The 17,515-nt window shown below is 46.6% G+C and overlaps 2 protein-coding genes and 1 pseudogene across 2 annotated transcripts in view; 2 read left to right on the plus strand and 1 right to left on the minus strand.

The window, feature by feature from the left end:
- The window catches only part of LOC132807978 (zinc finger protein 271-like), a 28,413-nt gene extending 24,729 nt beyond the window's left edge, over positions 1-3,684 (plus strand). The window contains exon 4 of the mRNA XM_060821867.1: positions 2,580-3,684. Within this exon, the coding sequence (XP_060677850.1) occupies positions 2,580-3,027 (448 nt within the window). The 3' untranslated portion in view covers positions 3,028-3,684. The remainder of the gene's footprint in view (positions 1-2,579) is intronic.
- Positions 1-17,515, minus strand: part of LOC132807989 (uncharacterized) — a 233,927-nt gene that overhangs the window by 36,125 nt on the left and 180,287 nt on the right. The gene's annotated exons all lie outside the window — the stretch shown is intronic.
- Positions 337-17,515, plus strand: part of LOC132807977 (gastrula zinc finger protein XlCGF57.1-like) — a 33,535-nt pseudogene continuing 16,356 nt past the window's right edge.

The raw sequence follows: 17,515 nt of genomic DNA on the forward strand, positions 1-17,515 counted from the left end.
GTTCCAATACGAATCTGGTTTCCAGCATTTGCAGTCATTGTTTTTACCTTCTTTGTAATTTACCTGACCTATTTCTATTCATTTTTTAAAATCCCTTTGTTTGTGTCTGGAAGTTTCCCGATGTTTCAGCTTTCCAAAGGTCTGGAGTAACATTCCTGAACAGGCTGGAAATTAAAAAGCAACACACCTTTCAGGAGGCTGGGGGCGGGGAAAACCAACCCCCATTGTTTCCTATTGGTTGGAGGGCTCCCCCAACCACGCCCCCTCAGTTGGTGACGACGCTGATTGGACCACACCCCCTGCGTGTTGGCGCATGTGCAGTGTAGGTCCCGCGGCCGGACAAAGACAGTGTGACTGAGTGTGGGAGAGGAATGGCGCCGGCGGCTGAAGGAACAAGAACAGAAACCGCTGGAAAAGCTGAGCAGGTCCGGCAGCTCGTGTTGAGAGAAATGTGAGGACGTGTTTCGGGTCCGGGGATCCTTCTTCAGAACAGGACCAGGTTTCAGAAACATCCCGGGGAGGTCGCCAGGTCCGAGCGCCAAGACCTGGCTCCTGCCCCCGGGGAGAGGAGACAGTGAGACAGGGTAGGATTGGGAACCGCGGGAGGAGGGAGACTGGGGAGTTTATAAACTCCTAGGGGGAGGCCGCAGGCCGCGAATAAAAGCCCCACAGGCCCAGTGTTTACTTCACCGGGGAAGGAGCTCTCGGGTTGTCCGGGCAACCAGCCGCCAGCTTTGTGAGGGTCAGGCACATGTTGTCTTGGGACGGGGTTGTGGGATTGTTGTATAATATTGATCTCCTCTGTACTTTTAATCTTGAATATTTTTAAAATGTACACTGGCTTCAATTTATGAATTCTAAGTACAGAAGCAAAATATAAACATCTCCTTACATGCATCCCAACATGTGCATAGGAGCCAAGACTGCCTCAAGATTTACTGAGGTGCTGAATCAATAGCTCTTTCCCTTTTGATTAATGAAGGTGGTGCCCAGCAGACTCCTGCTCACAGTCAGTGTCAGCCTTTATGGGAAAGATAGGATAGCAAAACCGAGACACCAATGTAGCCAAGTAATCTGAAGTCACACTTTGGTGCTTTAATCGCCTCAAACCCATGCCTTTCAGCATAATGTCAAGGCTATAGGGGTACCAGGCTCCCCAAGACAGCCAGGATGGATAACAAAGAGGAGAGCAGAAGTGTTATCCTCGCCAAGCCTGTAACGTGTTCACAAATCTTCAACAAATTTGTTAAATGCAGTGTCCCTGTCAGAAATACCTTGCAGACTCTTCCTAATCAATCCACCTTTCTCCATGTGACTACTAATTTTGACCAGAATAAGTATTATTGGAAGCTTCTCCACCAAATTTAAACTGGCAGGTGGGACTAGATTGGGTTGGGATATCTGGTCGGCATGGACGGGTTGGACCGAAGGGTCTGTTTCTATGCTGTATATCTCTATGACTCTATAATTGCTGATTATAAGCTTTACTTAAACCAGGCTGCAATGTTTGCAGTTCTCCAGTCGTCTGGCACCTCCTCCAAGTCCATGGAAGACTGATAACTTATGGCTTCCACAATTTCTATCGTCTCTTCCTTCAAGATTGTTGGATACATTTATCAGTGCCTTGTCAAAGTTTAAGTATCAAATGCTTATCAAAGACTTCTTTCATGTTAATTTTGAACTCTTGGGAGGTCATGTTGCGGCTGTACAGAAATTGGTTTGGCCACTGTTGGGATATTGCGTGCAATTCTGGTCTCCTTTCAATGAGAATATGTTGTGAAACTTGAAAGGTTTATGAGGGGCATGTTTAGGATAAATAGACAAAGTCTTTTCACTGGGTTCGGGTCTGTTTCCATGCTGTACATCTCTATGTCTCTGTTGGCTGCATCTATAAGATCCTGAATCAGCACCTTGAGGAGAATTAGTGCGGAGTGAGAACAGAGGGGGAGAGAGAGTGCTTTCAATTTTGTGGAATAACAAAAGAAAAGTATATTCTGCAGAAAGTAGAATTGCTTGTTCAGAATTGTTACCCTGAACTGAGGGTGATGACTTTTGTAATCTCTTTTTACAGAGTATTTGAAGACCTGAAGACGGAAATTTCAAAATCAACAGATGAAGGCCTTATGCCCGAAGCATTGACCCTTCTGCTCCTCAGATGCTGCCTGACCTACAGTGCTTTTCCAGCGTCACACTTTTGAACTCTTGACTCTCCAGCTTCCTGCTTGAGTACATTTTCAGAATCCGTGGGACTGGATGAGAGACCCTACGTTGCAGCGCAGTGAGTGTGGAGCCTGAAACAGTTATACGGCCTAGAAAGAGGAATTCACGGCAGGGTGGGGCTGTACCCACGCTTGTGTGCGGCTGAAGTTTCGGTCATGGAGAAACCTGAGGAATCCAGCTCCATGAAGAAACCGTGGAAGTGTAGTGACTGTGGGAAAGGCTTCTGTGCCCCGTCTGCTCTGGAGACTCATCAGCGCAGTCACACCGGTGAGAGGCCCTTCAGCTGCCCCAAGTGCAGGAAGAGCTTTACCCAGGCATCCGCCCTGCTGACCCACCGGCGGGTCCACATGGGGGAAGAGGCCTTTCAGCTGCCCTGAGTGTGGGAAGGCCTTCAGCAATTCCTTCGCCCTGCTAAGGCACCAGCGAATCCACAAGGGGGAGAGACCACTCTCCTGCCCTGAGTGCGGGAAGGCCTTCAGTGATTCCTCCACCCTGCAGACCCACCAGCGGGTCCACACGGGGGAGAGGCCCTTCAGCTGCTGTGAATGTGGGAAGTGCTTTACCCAGGCCTCTGCCCGGCTGAGACACCAGCGGTCCCACACTGGGGAGAGGCCCTTCAGATGCCCCGAGTGCGGGAAGGGCTTTGCCCGGGCCTCCAACCTCCAGACCCACCAGCGGATCCACACGGGGGAGAGGCCGTTTAGTTGTCCTGAGTGCAGGAAGTGCTTTACCCAGGCCATCACACTTCAGAAACACCAGCAGGTCCACATGGGGGAGAGGCCCTTCAGTTGCCCCAGGTGCAGTTAGGTGTCCACCTGCTCCTCCCACCTGCGGAGGCACCAGCAAGTTCACGTGCCATAGCAGGGGTATTGAAGGAGTGACAGCTGAGTGCCATTATCGACTGGAGTATTAACCCAGTTCCGGGCCTCCTGGGTTTGAATCCTGCCCAGGCAGATGGTAAAATTGGAATAATTCAGTCAGTAATCTGGAGTTCCAAGTCTAACGATGAAGCCATTTTTGAGGGGGAGTTGGGGTGAGGCGGGGGAAGGAGGAGTTGGGGGTGGAACCCCCCCCCCCCCCCCCCCCCATCTGATTGACTCACGACATTTCTTTGGGAAGGAAACTACCATTGTGGGAAAGGATTTGCTCAGTCGTCCCAGCTGCAACCTTTACCCTGTCTGGCTGATGGTTGACCCTACACTGCAACCCCACCCACCCCCGGTCTCTCCCCCACTAGGCCCCTCCCTCTCCCCAGCAAATGAACAGGGAGAAACCTACTTGGATACATAGTATACGTTGAAATTGCTGAGTGAGGCAATGCTTCCTACAGGTTAAGAAAGGGAGTGTGTGCGCTTTGACCTTGAGCTGTTTTCAAATAAAAAGCTACTTTTTCTACGCCTTTTTGCTGGGGGGAATCTGAAGCTGTAACCAAGTTGGGTCACAATAAAGGGTTACCTGAACTTACCGCCGGGCTGAGACTCATTGAAGGCTTTGAGCTTCAAATGGTTTTTGTTTTAAACCTGTTGATTTCTTTCAGCCTCCTGCACTAAGTTTCCAGTGTCGTGTATCAGATGGAGCAGTGAATGAGTAGCTAGTATTGTTGGAAATTGCAAATATTTCAGGAGTGCAGGTACTGTGTCATTTTATCGGCATTGTAAAGTTTACTGGCAGCACCAGGAGGTGTGGGCTGTGTTAATTAGAAATGATGTGGAGTTGCTGGTGTTGGACTGAGGTGGATAAAGTTTAAAATCTACACAACTCCAGGTTACAGTCACAACAGATTTATTTGGAAGTGCTAGCTTTCGGAGTGCTGCTCCTTCATCGGGTAGCTGTTGAGCAGGATCGTAAGACATAGAATTTATCGCAAAACATTACAGTGTCGTGCAGTTGATTTCCTGAACAAGCGCAGTTGCAATTTAGTCTTTCATCTTTTAGAATGGGTTGCAGTTTCGGTTCATTTAACATGTATAACCCAGAACTACTTTTAAGTCACGTTCTCCCGATGACTTAAGATTTTATAAAATTAGGTGACATCTCAGCTCAGACAATGCAATAAAGATGTGAGGTTCAAGTCTGTCTGTCTCCCAGTCCTGAGCCAAGTTACCCCTTAGGTCCGTTTTAAACCTTTCCCCACTCACCCTACACTAATGTCCTCTAGTTCTGGCATTTCTTGAGGCAAATTAAATGTCACACGTTTTTTATAATCCTTTGGTCCCTCATCTTGCCTGAAGATTTTTCCCTCCTGATTCCTGAAGAAGGGCTCATGCCCGAAACATCGATTCTCCTGCTCCTTGGATACTGCCTGACCTGCTGCGCTTTTCCAGCAACACTTTTTCATCCCTCATCTTTCCACACTCAACCTGAACTTATGCCCTCCAGTTTGTGATCGGCATTTGGACACTTCAAACCTGTCAGGAACGTAAGCATCTCTAAAGAGCATAATGCGCATGCACCTCGGTGTCAGCAAGCACTGCGCATGTTCGCTGGTGTCAGCAAAAGGCTATACATGCTCCTGGTTGCACGCACAAACGACTCATAACCTACTTCTGATGGACCAATAGGAACCTCGGGAGGACCGGAAGGTGTCTTGTCCTCCTGCCAATCAGAGCACCGCTATTGTCTGAATGCGGAAGTTGGACAATGAGCTTCTGAAGCAGGTGCTGCTCCTGTCTCTGTGAATGAAGATTGAACTTTACCCCAAACTGCAACTTTCTTCCTCTGTCCAACAAAACTGTGAGTACAGCACTCTCTTTTCTCACCACCTTTTGTTTCATTCTGGCGTTCAATTGTTGACTTGCAGCAACTGAAAAGAAAGGGAGTGAATTCAGGGAGGGGGACAGAGTGTAGAAACATTGATCGAGAGTGTGGTGCTGGAAAATCATAGCAGGTCAGGCTGTATCCGAGGAGCAGGAAAATCGACGTTTCGGGCAAAAGTCCTTCATCAGGAATTTTCCTGCTGCTCGGATGCTGCCTGACCTGCGTGCTTTTCCAGCACCACACTCTCGACTCTAATCTCCGGCATCGGCAGTACTCACTTTTTTGTCTAGAAATGTTTGTCCAGATCTGTGTCTCATTTGGCAAATACGTGGCAAATGCATGACCACAATGTGATAATATAGCCTTTGCTGTGGGAAAACAAAAGCAGAAAGGAGGTGCATTGTTTGAATGGTGATATGTTGGGATATGGAGAAAGTGAGGAGTGCAGATGCTGGAGATCAAAGTTGACAAGTGTGGCCCTGGAAACGAAAAGCGGGTCAGGCACCATCCGAGGACCAGGAGAGTCGACGTTTTGGACACGAGCCGTTTATCAGGAATGTTATGTGGATGTACAAAGAGGCTTCAGTGTCTTTCTACACCAGTCAATACCAGTTGTCAGACAGGTGCACTAAGCAGTCAGCAGGGCATGTGGTGTATGAGCAAGGGGAATTAAGTTCAGAAGTGGGGTAGGGCTTTCCTACGGTTAGGGGGTCATTGAATATATTCAAGGATGAGTTCATCTGATCTTTGAACAACAATGAAGTGGATGGTTATGAGGGAACAGAAGAAATGGTTTTAAGAAGTTACAGAATCGTACAGCACAGAAACAGATACTTAATTTCATGCTGACTATATTCATAAACTAAACTAGTCTTACCTTGTTTGGCCTATATATCTCTGAACCTTTCCTATTCATAGGAGTAGAAATTAAGCCATTCAGCCCACTGGGTCTGCCCAGACCATTCAATCGCGGCTGATAAGTGTCTGGATGGTTAACCCCTCGATCCCCTTGATACTCAAGAACTGTTTCTGTCTCAGTGTTAAATATCCTCAGTTACCTGGTCTCCACAGCCTTCTGCGGCAATGAATTCCATCAGTTCACCACTCCATGGCTAAAGGAATTTCTCCTAATCCCTGTTCTGAAAGGCCTTCCCTTTACTCTAAGGCTGTGCCCTCGGCTGCTAGTCTCTCCTTCCAATGGAAACATCTTCCCAACATCAACTCGTCCAGGCCATTGAGTATTATGTTTGTTTCAGTTAAATTCCCCTGAGTGTGGCCCTGTTGATCAGCGTGAACCAGACCCTTCAGGATGAAGTACAGTTGGGATTAGGTTCAACAAAGTGTGAATGGAGGGTGTGTGTGGGATGGACATTGTGAATTTCCAGGAATAAGAATTACAGAGAGTTTGCTATAAATTAGCATTGATTGGATGGGGTAATGGGCCAGGGAGTGGCAAATGGAGATTAATTTAGGGAAATGTGATGTTTGCATTTTGGTAAGGCAATCCAGGCAGGACAGTTAAGGGAGTGTTTCAGAACAAAGAGACCTTGGAGTGCAGGTTCATTGTTCCTTGAAAGTGCAGTCTCGGGTAGCCAGAATAGTGAAGAAGGCATTTTGTATGCTTTCCTTTGTTAGTCAGAGCATTGAGTATTGGAGTTGGGGGGTCATGTTTTGGGTTTACAGGACATTGGTTAGGCCACTTTTAAAATACTGCATTCAGTTCTGGTCTCCCTGCTACAGGAAATATGGTGTGAAACTTTGAAAGGGGTCAGAAAAGACTTAAAAGGCTGTTGCCAGAGTTGGAGGGTTTGATCTACAGAGAGAGGCTGAATCGGTCAGGGATATTTTCCTGGAGCATCAGATGCTCAGCGGTGACCTTATAAATGTTTATAAGGGGCATGGATAGGGTGAATGCAAAACTAGAGAGCATATGTTTGAGGTGAGAGGGGAATGATTTAAAAGGGACATGAGGGCAACTTGTTTCACACAGAAGGTGGTACATGTATTGAATGAGTTGTCATAGGAAGGGGTGGAGCCTGATACAATTACAGCATTTAAAAGGCATCTGGATGGGTACAAGAATACGAAGTATTTAGAGGAGTATGGGCCAAATGCTGGTAACTGGGACTAGATTAAGTTAGGATATCTGGGCGGCACATACAAGTTGGACTGAAGGGTCTGTTTCTGTGCTGTATGACTCTCTGGGTCTTTGGTGAAACCAGAAGTGTCATTGTGAAGACTGGACTTTCAGAGCAGCCTTCAAAGATGTCTTGTCCTTACTGGGAGCAGAAGAAGTTACAATGAAATCTTTCATTTATGAGACAGCAACTGAGTGAGTGAGTACATCTGAGATTTTGGTGGAAAGTGGGATTTCATTGCACTGTGGGGATGAAACCCTACCCTATCCAGTCATTTCTGCTGGTGGGTGAGACCAGACCTCAAGATTAGTTGGAGTAGATTTAGGATAGAGATGAGGAAGAACTGCTTTTCCCAGAGAATAGTGAATCTATGTAATTCTCTGCCCAGGGAAGCAGTAGAGGCAGCTTAATTAAGTATATTCAGGACACAGTTAGATGGGTTTTTGCATGGTAAAGGTATTAAGGGTCGTTGGGACAATGCAGGGAGGAGGAGGTGAGACAATGGAGAGATCAGTCATGATCTAAATGAATGGTGAATCAGGCTCGACAGGCCAAATGACCTACTCCTTCTATTACTATGAAACTCTAACCCTGCATTTCCCATGGGTAACCCACCTAACCTGCACATCTCTGGACACTATGAGCAATTTAGCATGGCCAATCCAAGTCAAGGCCAGTGAGCAATACAGTGATGTGAAAAATGAACATCTGAGAATGACAGAAAGACATGGAGAGTAAATGTACCAGCAATCAAAACTGGATTCTAAAGATCATAAAAATTGAAACTAAAAATGGTATGTCTGAATGTGTGCTGCATTGCAACAAAAGTGAATGAATTGACTGCACACATTGAAGGGAATAATTAAAATATGGGACTCCTTACAGAGATGTGGCTCCAGGATGACAAGGATTGGATCCTCAATGTTGAGGAGGTGATCAAATGGAAAGCAAGATAAAGGTAGAGGGTTAGCACAGGTAATCAAAGCACTGATCACAGGGTAATCTGGTGTCAGCTCCGATTTCAGGTCCTGATTTCTCACTCCTCCTGGATTTCTGCTGATGCTTTGACCCCTTTTTTTTTTACATCTTCCGGAACAATAAGTCAATCCAGACCCCCAATCTCCCAGCCTGTTAACCATCCAGACCCCCAATCTCCCAGCCTGTTAACCATCCAGACACCGAGTGTAGTCATAGCAGGGAATAAAACAAGAAATGTGAACCAAAATTAGAAATAAGTAGGTGCTGTTCTTAATATTGTTCAATAGGAAGTAAACCAGAAATACTGCTCTTCCAGGATTCCTACAGTGCCTTATTTGAGGAATTCTCTCACCCTCACATAGAGCTATTAGTACCCACTATGATTTACAACAATACTTATGCCAACAGAAAAAAAGTCTGTTGTCAAATTGACAGAGATATACAGCATGGAAACAGACTTTTTCTCTCACTCATGCATAAGTCCATGGGGGTGAATTTGCAGAATGATATTTACAAATGCATTCTATTTTCCACAAAAAATGCACAATCTGCAGGCAGTTAATACATGTAATATTTTGTAAATTTCACATTGGAAATAGAACCAGAATGACTCTAGATTGGGATTCTGACCTCGCACCTTGAATGCATTGTTTGAGCTGAGGTGTCCCCTTTTGTTATAAAGCCTCAAAGTTCTCCTGGGAAGGTGCCTTACAGGAAGTTCTGGGATTTACATATTAATGATATCTGCAATCCATTGTAAAAGATGAACGACTTAACGATTCGGGTTTGTTAATATATCATTTCAATGCCAGGACACTGTAATGCTTTTCCAGAAATTCTGTATCTTATGATCTTACACTCCACAACCACCTGATGAAGGAGCTGCGCTCCAAATGCTAGTGCTTCCAAATAAACCTGTTGGACGATAACCTGGTGTTGTGTGATTTTTAACTTTGTCCAGGTAAGGTTTGATTGGCCAGGCCAAATTACCCATAGTGCCCAGGGATGTGCAGGTTAGGGTGGATTGGCGGTGCTAAATTACCCATAGTGCCCAGGGATATGCAGGTTAGATGTATTAGTCAGAGGGTAAATGTAGAGCAATAGGAGTAGGGGAATGGTGTGGTGAGGTTGCTATTCGGAGGTGGGTGTGGACTTGTTAGAACAGCGAGGGTTCTCTGAAGAGAAGGGATTTTTGTGAACTGTTCAGGAGGGGGGGGGAAGCAGTGGGTGGAGTGCGGGGGGAGGAAATTTGTTCACTTGTAGCAACTGGAGTGAACCCAGGGACGGAGCAGACTCTGCAAACTCAGATATGTGTCTTAATTACCCGGGTAAGGAGGGTTGGAAGGATAGGGTGTTGCTGTTTTCCCGAGTGCGTCAGAGTGTGAGGGGTAACCTGATAGACTTTTTTAAAATCATGAGGGGCATGGATTGGGTAAATAGATGAGGTCTTTTCCTTGGGATGGAGAGTCCAGAACTCGAGGATAATAGATTTAAGGTGAGGGCGGGGGGAGGGAGACTGGAAAGAGACCTAAGGGGCAACATTTTCACACAGAGGATGGTGCATGTATGGAATGAGCTGCCAAAGGACGTGGTGAAGGCTGGTACAATGACAACATTTAAAAGTCATCAGCATGAGTGTATGAAAAGGAAGGGATATGGGCAAAACGCTGGCAAATGGGACGAGATTAATTTTGGATATCTGGTTGGGCACAGAAGAATTTGACCGAAATGTCTGTTTCTGTGCTGTACATCCCAATGACTCTGGCTTTCCACGAATGTTTGTCATGTCTGTATGTTCAGTCTCTCTGGTGGCGGGGTCAATGCCTTGATGGTTCATTTTGCTTCCCCCCCACATCCCCACTTCCTGGGAATGTTAACCATTTCGTGTCTGGTTGTTCTTCAAGAACCTGCATTGCAGGCTCCCCTGAATTGACATTTTTTTGCTTCCCAAAATCAGACCTGCTCACTCTCAGCAATATCCCAGTGTTGTGAAAGATATTAAATTTCAGGTGGAGTTATCCAAAACTCAGAGATGTCAGTCTTGACGTTTTTGCTTTTCAGCCCCTATCAGATCCTGAATCAACACCTTCAGGAGAATGAGTTCGAGCGGAGGGCGGGAGAGAGAGAGAGAGAGAGTGGGATAGTGCTTTCAATTTTGTGGAATAACAACACAAACAAATTGCTTGTTCTGAATTTTTATTCTGGACTGACAGGAATGAATTTTGTAATCTCTTTTTACAGAGTATTTGAAGACCTGAAGACGGAAGTTTCAAAATCAACAGATGAAGGACTTATGCCCAAAATGTCGACTCTCCTGCTCCTCAGGTGCTGCCTGACCAGCTGTGCTTTTCCAGCGCTGCACATTTCAAATCTGACTCTCCAGCGTCTGCAATCCTCACTTTGAAAGTCACTCAGTCCATCGGGACCGCAACTATGGTTCTGAGAGAAGGAGCAAAGCTTTTTGGTTCCTGTTTCAGTACGTTTTCAGCATCAGTGGGACTGGATGAGAGACCCTACCATTGCAGTGCACTGAGTGTGGAGCCTGAAGCAGTTTTTTGGCCTGGAAAGAGGAATTCACAGTGGAGAGAGTCTCTACGTGCGTTTGTGTGCGGCTGAAGCTCCGGCCATGGAGAAACCAGAGGAATCCCGCCCCGCGGAGAAACTGTGGAAGTGTGGCGACTGCAAAAAAACCTTCCGTTTCCCGTCTGCCCTGGAGACTCATCGGCACAGCCACACTGGGGAGAGGCCATTCCCCTGCCCTGTCTGTGGGAAGGCCTTTACCCAGGCCTCCAACCTCCAGACCCACCGGCGGGTCCATACCGGGGAGAGGCCCTTCCGCTGCCCCAAGTGTGGGAAGGCCTTCAGGAATTCCTCCCACTTGCTGACCCACCAGCGGATCCACACGGGGGAGAGGCCCTTCAGCTGCCCTGAATGTGGGAAGGCCTTCAGCAGATCCTCCACCCTGCGGAGTCACCAGTGGGTCCACACGGGGGAGAGGCCCTTCAGCTGCCCCGAGTGTGGGAAGGCCTTCAGCAGATCCTCCCACCTGCTGAGGCACCAGCAGGTCCACACGGGGGAGAGGCCCTTCAGCTGCCCTGAGTGCAGGAAGGCCTTCACCAATTCTTCTAACCTGCTAAGCCACCAGCAGGTCCACACTGGGAAGAGGCTGTTCCCTTGCACAGAGTGTGGGAAGGCCTTCAGGTATTCTTCTCACTTACTGACCCACCGGTGGGTCCACACAGGGGAGAGGCCGTTCCCATGCCACGTGTGCGGGAAGGCCTTCAGCATTTCCTCCCACCTGGTGAGGCACCAGCGGGTCCACACGGGGTAGAGGCCCTTCAGCTGCCCTGAGTGCGGGAAGGCCTTCACCCGCTCCTCCCACCTGCGGAGGCACCAGCGAGTTCATGTGCCATCGCAGGGGGATTGAAGGAATGATGGCTGAGTGCCGTTATCGACTGGACTATCAACCGGGTTCCGGGGACTCCCGGGTTGGATTCCCACCGTGACAGATGATGGAATTGGAATTTGGTCAGAAATCTGGAGTTTAGAATCTAACGGTGAAACCATTGTCGGTGGGGTGGGGGTGGAAGAAGTCCCCGTTCTTTTTTAGGGAAACAAACTGTCGTTGTGGGAGAGGATTCACTCAGTCGTCCCAGCTGCATCCTTTACGTGGTCTAGCCTACACATGACTCCAGACCCGCAGCAGTATGATCGACTCTGCACTGTCCATCCAACTAACTTGGATACAGGATACAAGTTGAAAGTGCTGAGTGAGGCAATACTTTCTCTGGGTTAAGGCTGTACCAAGGATCCAATTCCAAAGGGCAACTTGGTGACCAATAATGAAGAAAGTGAGGGGTTGGAGGGAATGTGTGCAATTTGACTGTGAGCTGTTTTTAAAACATTGCTACTTTTTCTACGCCTTTCTGCTGGGAGATTCTGAAGCTGTAACAAAGTTGGGTCGCAATAAAGTTTACCTGAACTTCCCACCGAGCTCAGACTCTCATTGAGAGCTTGGAATTGCAACATGTTTTTGTTTTAAAACTGCTCATTTCTTACAGGTGAAAGTGAGAACTGCTGATGCTGGAGATCAGAGTCAAGATTAGAGTGGTGCTGGCAACGCACAGCAGGTCAGGCAGCATCCAAGGAGCAGGAAAATCGACATTTTTCGGGCAATGTTGATTTTGCTCCTCAGATGCTGCCTTACCTGTTGTGCTCATTTCTGACTGTCTCCTGTACCATGTTTCCAATGTTGTGTATCAGTTGCAGCAGTGAATGAGTAGCCAGTATTGTTAGAAATTGTGAATTTTTCAGGAGTGCAGGTACTGCATCATCCCATTGTCATTGTACAGTTTCCTGGCAGCACTGGGAAGTGGTGGCTATGTCCACTGGAAACGATGTGGAGGTGCCGGTGTTGGACAGGGTGGATAAAGTTAAAAATCACACAACACCAGATTATCTTCCTTCTGGTTTATTTGGAAGCACTGGCTTTTGGAGTGCTGCTCCTTCATCAGGTAGCTGTGGAGCAGAATCATAAGACACAGAATTTATAGCAAAAGCTGATGGTGTCATGCAACTGCTAAGATAGTGAATAAATCTAGATTGCGGATTAGTCTTCCATCTTTTACCATGGGTTGCAGGTTTCAGTTCATTAATATGTAAACCCCAGAACTACTTTGAATTCACCTTCGAGATGGTTTAAGGTTTTATAAAAATAGGTGGCATCTCAGCTTAGATCCTGCACAAAAGGTGTGAGGTTCGAGTCTGTATCCCAATCTTGAATCAGATTGGTTCTATTAACTAAAGTGGGAATTTATACAACATTACATGGATTATAAAATATTACATGCTGTTTGTGTGCTTTTTGAACAAAATTGAATATATCTGCAAATATTTTGCAAATGCAATTTCATCCCATAGACTTATGTGAGACTGTGTATGCACGAGAGTGTGCGTGCATGTGAGTTTGTACATGCATGCTAATGAAATGTGTGTTTGGAGTATAAGCTTGTGAGACAGTGTGAGTGTTAGGGTGTGTGTGTGTGAGTGTCCGAGACAGCGTGACAGATGAAGGCAAGGCGTTGCATTTTGCTAAAACAAGGAAGGGCAGAACTCGTCCAGTTAATGGTAGGGCCCTGCGTTGTGTTGGAGAACAGAGACACGGTGGGGGAGGGGTTCAGGTACATAAAGTTAAAAATCTCTCAACACCAGGTTATCGTCCAACTGGTTTATTTGGAAGCATGAGCTTTGAGTGCAGCTCCTTCATGGGATGTTTGTAGAACAGGATCATAAGACACAACCACCTGATGAAGGAGCAGCGCTCCAAATCTTATGTTTGCAAATGAGCCTGTTGGAGTATCACCTGGTGTGGTGTGAATTTTAACTTCGTACACCCCAGTCCAACACCGACATCTCCAAATTGGGGACATAGTTCTTTGGAAGTTGCATCATTGGTAGACAGAGTGGTGAAGGAGGCGTTTAGCACACTTTCCTTCATTGTTCACGCCGTTCAGTGCAGGAGGTGGGACATCACGTTGAGGTTGTACAGGATATTGGTGAGACCACGTGTAGAGTACTGAGTACACTTCTGGTCGCCCTATCGACGACCACAAGTTGTCGGGTAACCTTATTTCGATTGATAAAGTCATGGGGCGTGTAGGAAAGGTAAATATCACAGGGGGGAGAAACGGTGCATCTCCCCTTTATTTACTTCTCTTGGCATTTGGACACTTCAATTCTGTCAGCAACAGCATCTCCAGAGAGCATACTGCGCATGCTCGCCGTTACGAGGCTGAAACTGCGCATGCTCCTCGCAAAGCACGCGTCACGGCTTTCTTTTGGTGGACCAATCGGAAGCCCTGGAGGACCGGAAGGATACCGGTCCTCCTGCCAATCAGAGCCTTCCTATTGTCTGAATGCAGAAGTTGGAACACGAGTTTCGGAAGCTGCTGCTCCTCTCTCTGAATGAAGATTGAGTTTGCTCCAGACTGTAACCTCCTTACTCCGTCACCCATCTGTGAGTACGGCACACTCTTCTCAACTCCTTTTCCTTTTATTTCATTCTTGGATTCAATCTTTCACTTCCCTTTCCTTTCGGTTGCTGCAAATGAATGCACGGCGTGGACCGATTCGGGACAAGGTTTTTATAAACAGAGAGCGGTTCATGTATGGAATGAATGTCCAGAGGAAGTGGTGGATGCACGTACAGATACAACGTTTAACCGACATTTGGAGAAGTACATGAATAGGGAAGGTGCGGGGGATACGGGCCAAACACTGGCAAGTGGCACTAGTTTCGTTTGAGAACATACTCAGCGTGGAATAGTTGGGCTGAAGGGTCCGTTTCTGTGCTGTCTGACCGTAACTGTTCTGTTGTGGTCTTAAAACCATTTTCTTGCCTTGTACCTGCTTCTAACACACAAATCACTCAAAAAAAAAACCCCACCTCAACCACACAACATAAATATCCACACTTTGTTCAAAAATCAGAGGAACTCAGCCTTGAATATATTCAATAACCCCCCTAACTGCAGGAGGACATCCCCACTTCTAATCCCAGTTCATTTTGTGATTTATACCACTTGCCTTGCTGATTGCTTGCTGCACTTGTCTGACAACTGGCAGTGACTGGTGTAGAAGGACGCTGAGGCCTCTTTGTACATCCACACATCATTCCTGATGAAGGGCTCGGGCCTGAGATGTCAACTCTCCTGGTCCTCAGATGCTGCCTGTCTTGCTGTGCTTTTCCAACCCCAAACGTTTCGACTCTGATTCCAGCAGCTGCAGGACTCACTTTCTCTACATTGGATGCTGAGGGTTAACCTTATAAATGTTTAAGGGGCATGGCGAGTCAATACCCCAGATCTTTTCTCCAGGGTAGGAGAGTCCAGAACTAAAGTACTTGCTTTTAGGTGAGCGGGGAAAGGGACATGAGGGGCAACCTTTTCACACAGAGGGTGGTGCATTTATGGAACTGCCAGAGGAAGTGGTGGAGGCTGCAACAAGTACAACATTTAAAACCCATCTTGATGGGTATGTGAATAGGAAGTGTTGAGAGGGATATGGGCCATACGTGGGCAAATGAGACAAGATTAGTTTAGGATATCTGGTCAGCACGGACGAGTTGGGCCAGAGGGTCTGTTTCTGTGCTGTAATACTGGAATTGTCTTTGGTGAATGCAGAAGTGTGGTTGGACTTTCAGAGCAGCTTCCCAAGATGTTTTGCTCTTATTGGGAGCAAAATAAGTTACAATGAATTCTTTCATTTGAGACAGCAACTGAGTGAGGGAATACATCTGGGAGTTTGGTGGAAAGTGGGAATTCATTGCACTGTGGGGATGAAGCCCTACCCTATCCAGTCAAATCTGCTGGTGGAGGAGACCAGGCCTCAAGTTGAAGGGAGTAGATTTTAGACTATATTAGATTACTTAGTGTGGAAACAGGCCCTTCACCTCAAAAAGACCGCACCAACCCTCTGAAGAGCAACCCACCCCCCCTACATTTACCCCTTCACCTGACACTACAGGCAATTTAGCATGGCCAATTCACCTAACCTGCACATCTTTGGACTGTGGGAGGAAACCCATACACAGTTGCCCGAGGCAGGAATTGAACCCGGTTCTCTGGCGCTGTGAGGCAGCAGTGCTGCTCGCTGTGCCACGGTGCCATTTAGAACAGACGAGGAGGAATTGCTTTTCCTGGAGAGTAATCAATCGATGGAATTCTCTGCCCAAGGAAGCAGTAGAGGCATCTTCATTAAGTATATTCAAGACACAATTGGATGGGTTTTCATGGTCAGGGAGATAAGGGTAGTTGGGACAATGGATATATCAGCCATGATCAGCTCGGATTTCAGTTTCCCACACCGTAAGATATTGGTCTGTTCTCTGCTCTGCTAGATTTCTGCTGAAGCCTTGACCCCCACCCCTACACCTTCTGGAACAATAAAACATTCAGTTGTGCAAGACTCAAGCCACAATCCCCCAGCCTGTCAACCATCCAGACACAGAGTGTAGTCCTAGCTGGGAATCAAACAAAAGAAAATAACAAAATTAGAAATAAATAAATGCTCATGCTTAATGTTTGTTCATGAGGAAGTAAACCAGAAATAGGGCTCTCCCAGGATTCTTATAGTGCCCAACTTGAGGCATTCTCTCTCCCTAACATCTAACTATTCATACCCAACTATGATTTACAACAATATTTACACCAACAGAATTAAAGCATCTGTTATCAAGTAGACATAGGGATATACAATACAAAATAGACTTTTGTCTGTCTCGTTCAGGCACATACACATCCATGGGGGTGAATTTGTATTTGCAGAATCATTCTATTTTTCTCAAAAATGCACAATATACAGGCTGTTCAATCCATGTAATATTTTGTAAATTCCACTTTGGAAATAGAACCAATTTGACTCAAGATTGTGATACAGACAGACCCTGGTTTCACACCTTTAATGCATTGTCAGAGCTGAGATGTCACCTTTTTCTTATAAAACTTTGAGTTATCTCAAGAAAATATCTTTGAGGAAATTCTGGGATTTACAAATGAACGATACGAGCAGCCCATACTAAAAGATGAAAGACTTAACAATCCAGGGTTTTTTGATATATCATTTCAGTGCACTGTAATGTTTTTCCATCCATTCTGTGCCTTATGATTTTATTCTCCACGATCACCTGATGAAGGAGCCACACAGCGAGTGCTAGTCATAGAAATGTACAGCATGGAAACAGACCCTTTGGTCCAACCTGCCCATGCCAACCAGATATCCCAACCCAATCTAATCCCCCCTTGCAGCACCCAGCCCATATCCCTCCAAACCCTTCCTATTCGTATACCCATCCAAATGCCTCTTAAACGTTGCAGTTGTACCCACCTCCACCACTTCCTTTGGCAGCTCATTCCATACATGTACAACCCTCTGCATGAAAAGTTGTCCCTTAGGCCCCTTTTAAATCTTTCCCTTCTCACCTCAAACCTGTGCCTTCTAGTTTTCGACTCCCCACCCTGGGGAAAAAGACCTAGGCTATTTGCTCTATCCATGCCCCTCATGATTTTATAAACCTCTCTACAGTCACCCCTCAGGCTCTGATGCTCCAGGGTAAAATAAATGCCCCAGTTCCCCCTCTCAGTCTGTGTAACTGGTTAAAGCTCCTTCCCATAGTCAGCTCCTTGGGACACATACACTCATTCTGTGTAACCAGTTAAAGCTCAGTTCACTGGTGGTTCCTTTCGGAGTGCTTCTCTGCTCACACTGATGTCCAGTACCTTTTGAAGCAGGTCGAATGGATTTCTCTTTCCAAATTCAACCCCCCAATGATATTGAGTGACCCTGTCAGGTCTTGTTATGGAATTTCTTCCAAGGTTTCTGTCTGCAGATCCTCCCCTTCTGATACCCTGTTAGCAAAGTTGAAA

This window comes from Hemiscyllium ocellatum (genome assembly GCF_020745735.1).
Source record: "Hemiscyllium ocellatum isolate sHemOce1 chromosome 27 unlocalized genomic scaffold, sHemOce1.pat.X.cur. SUPER_27_unloc_29, whole genome shotgun sequence".
Classification (NCBI taxonomy): domain Eukaryota; kingdom Metazoa; phylum Chordata; class Chondrichthyes; order Orectolobiformes; family Hemiscylliidae; genus Hemiscyllium; species Hemiscyllium ocellatum.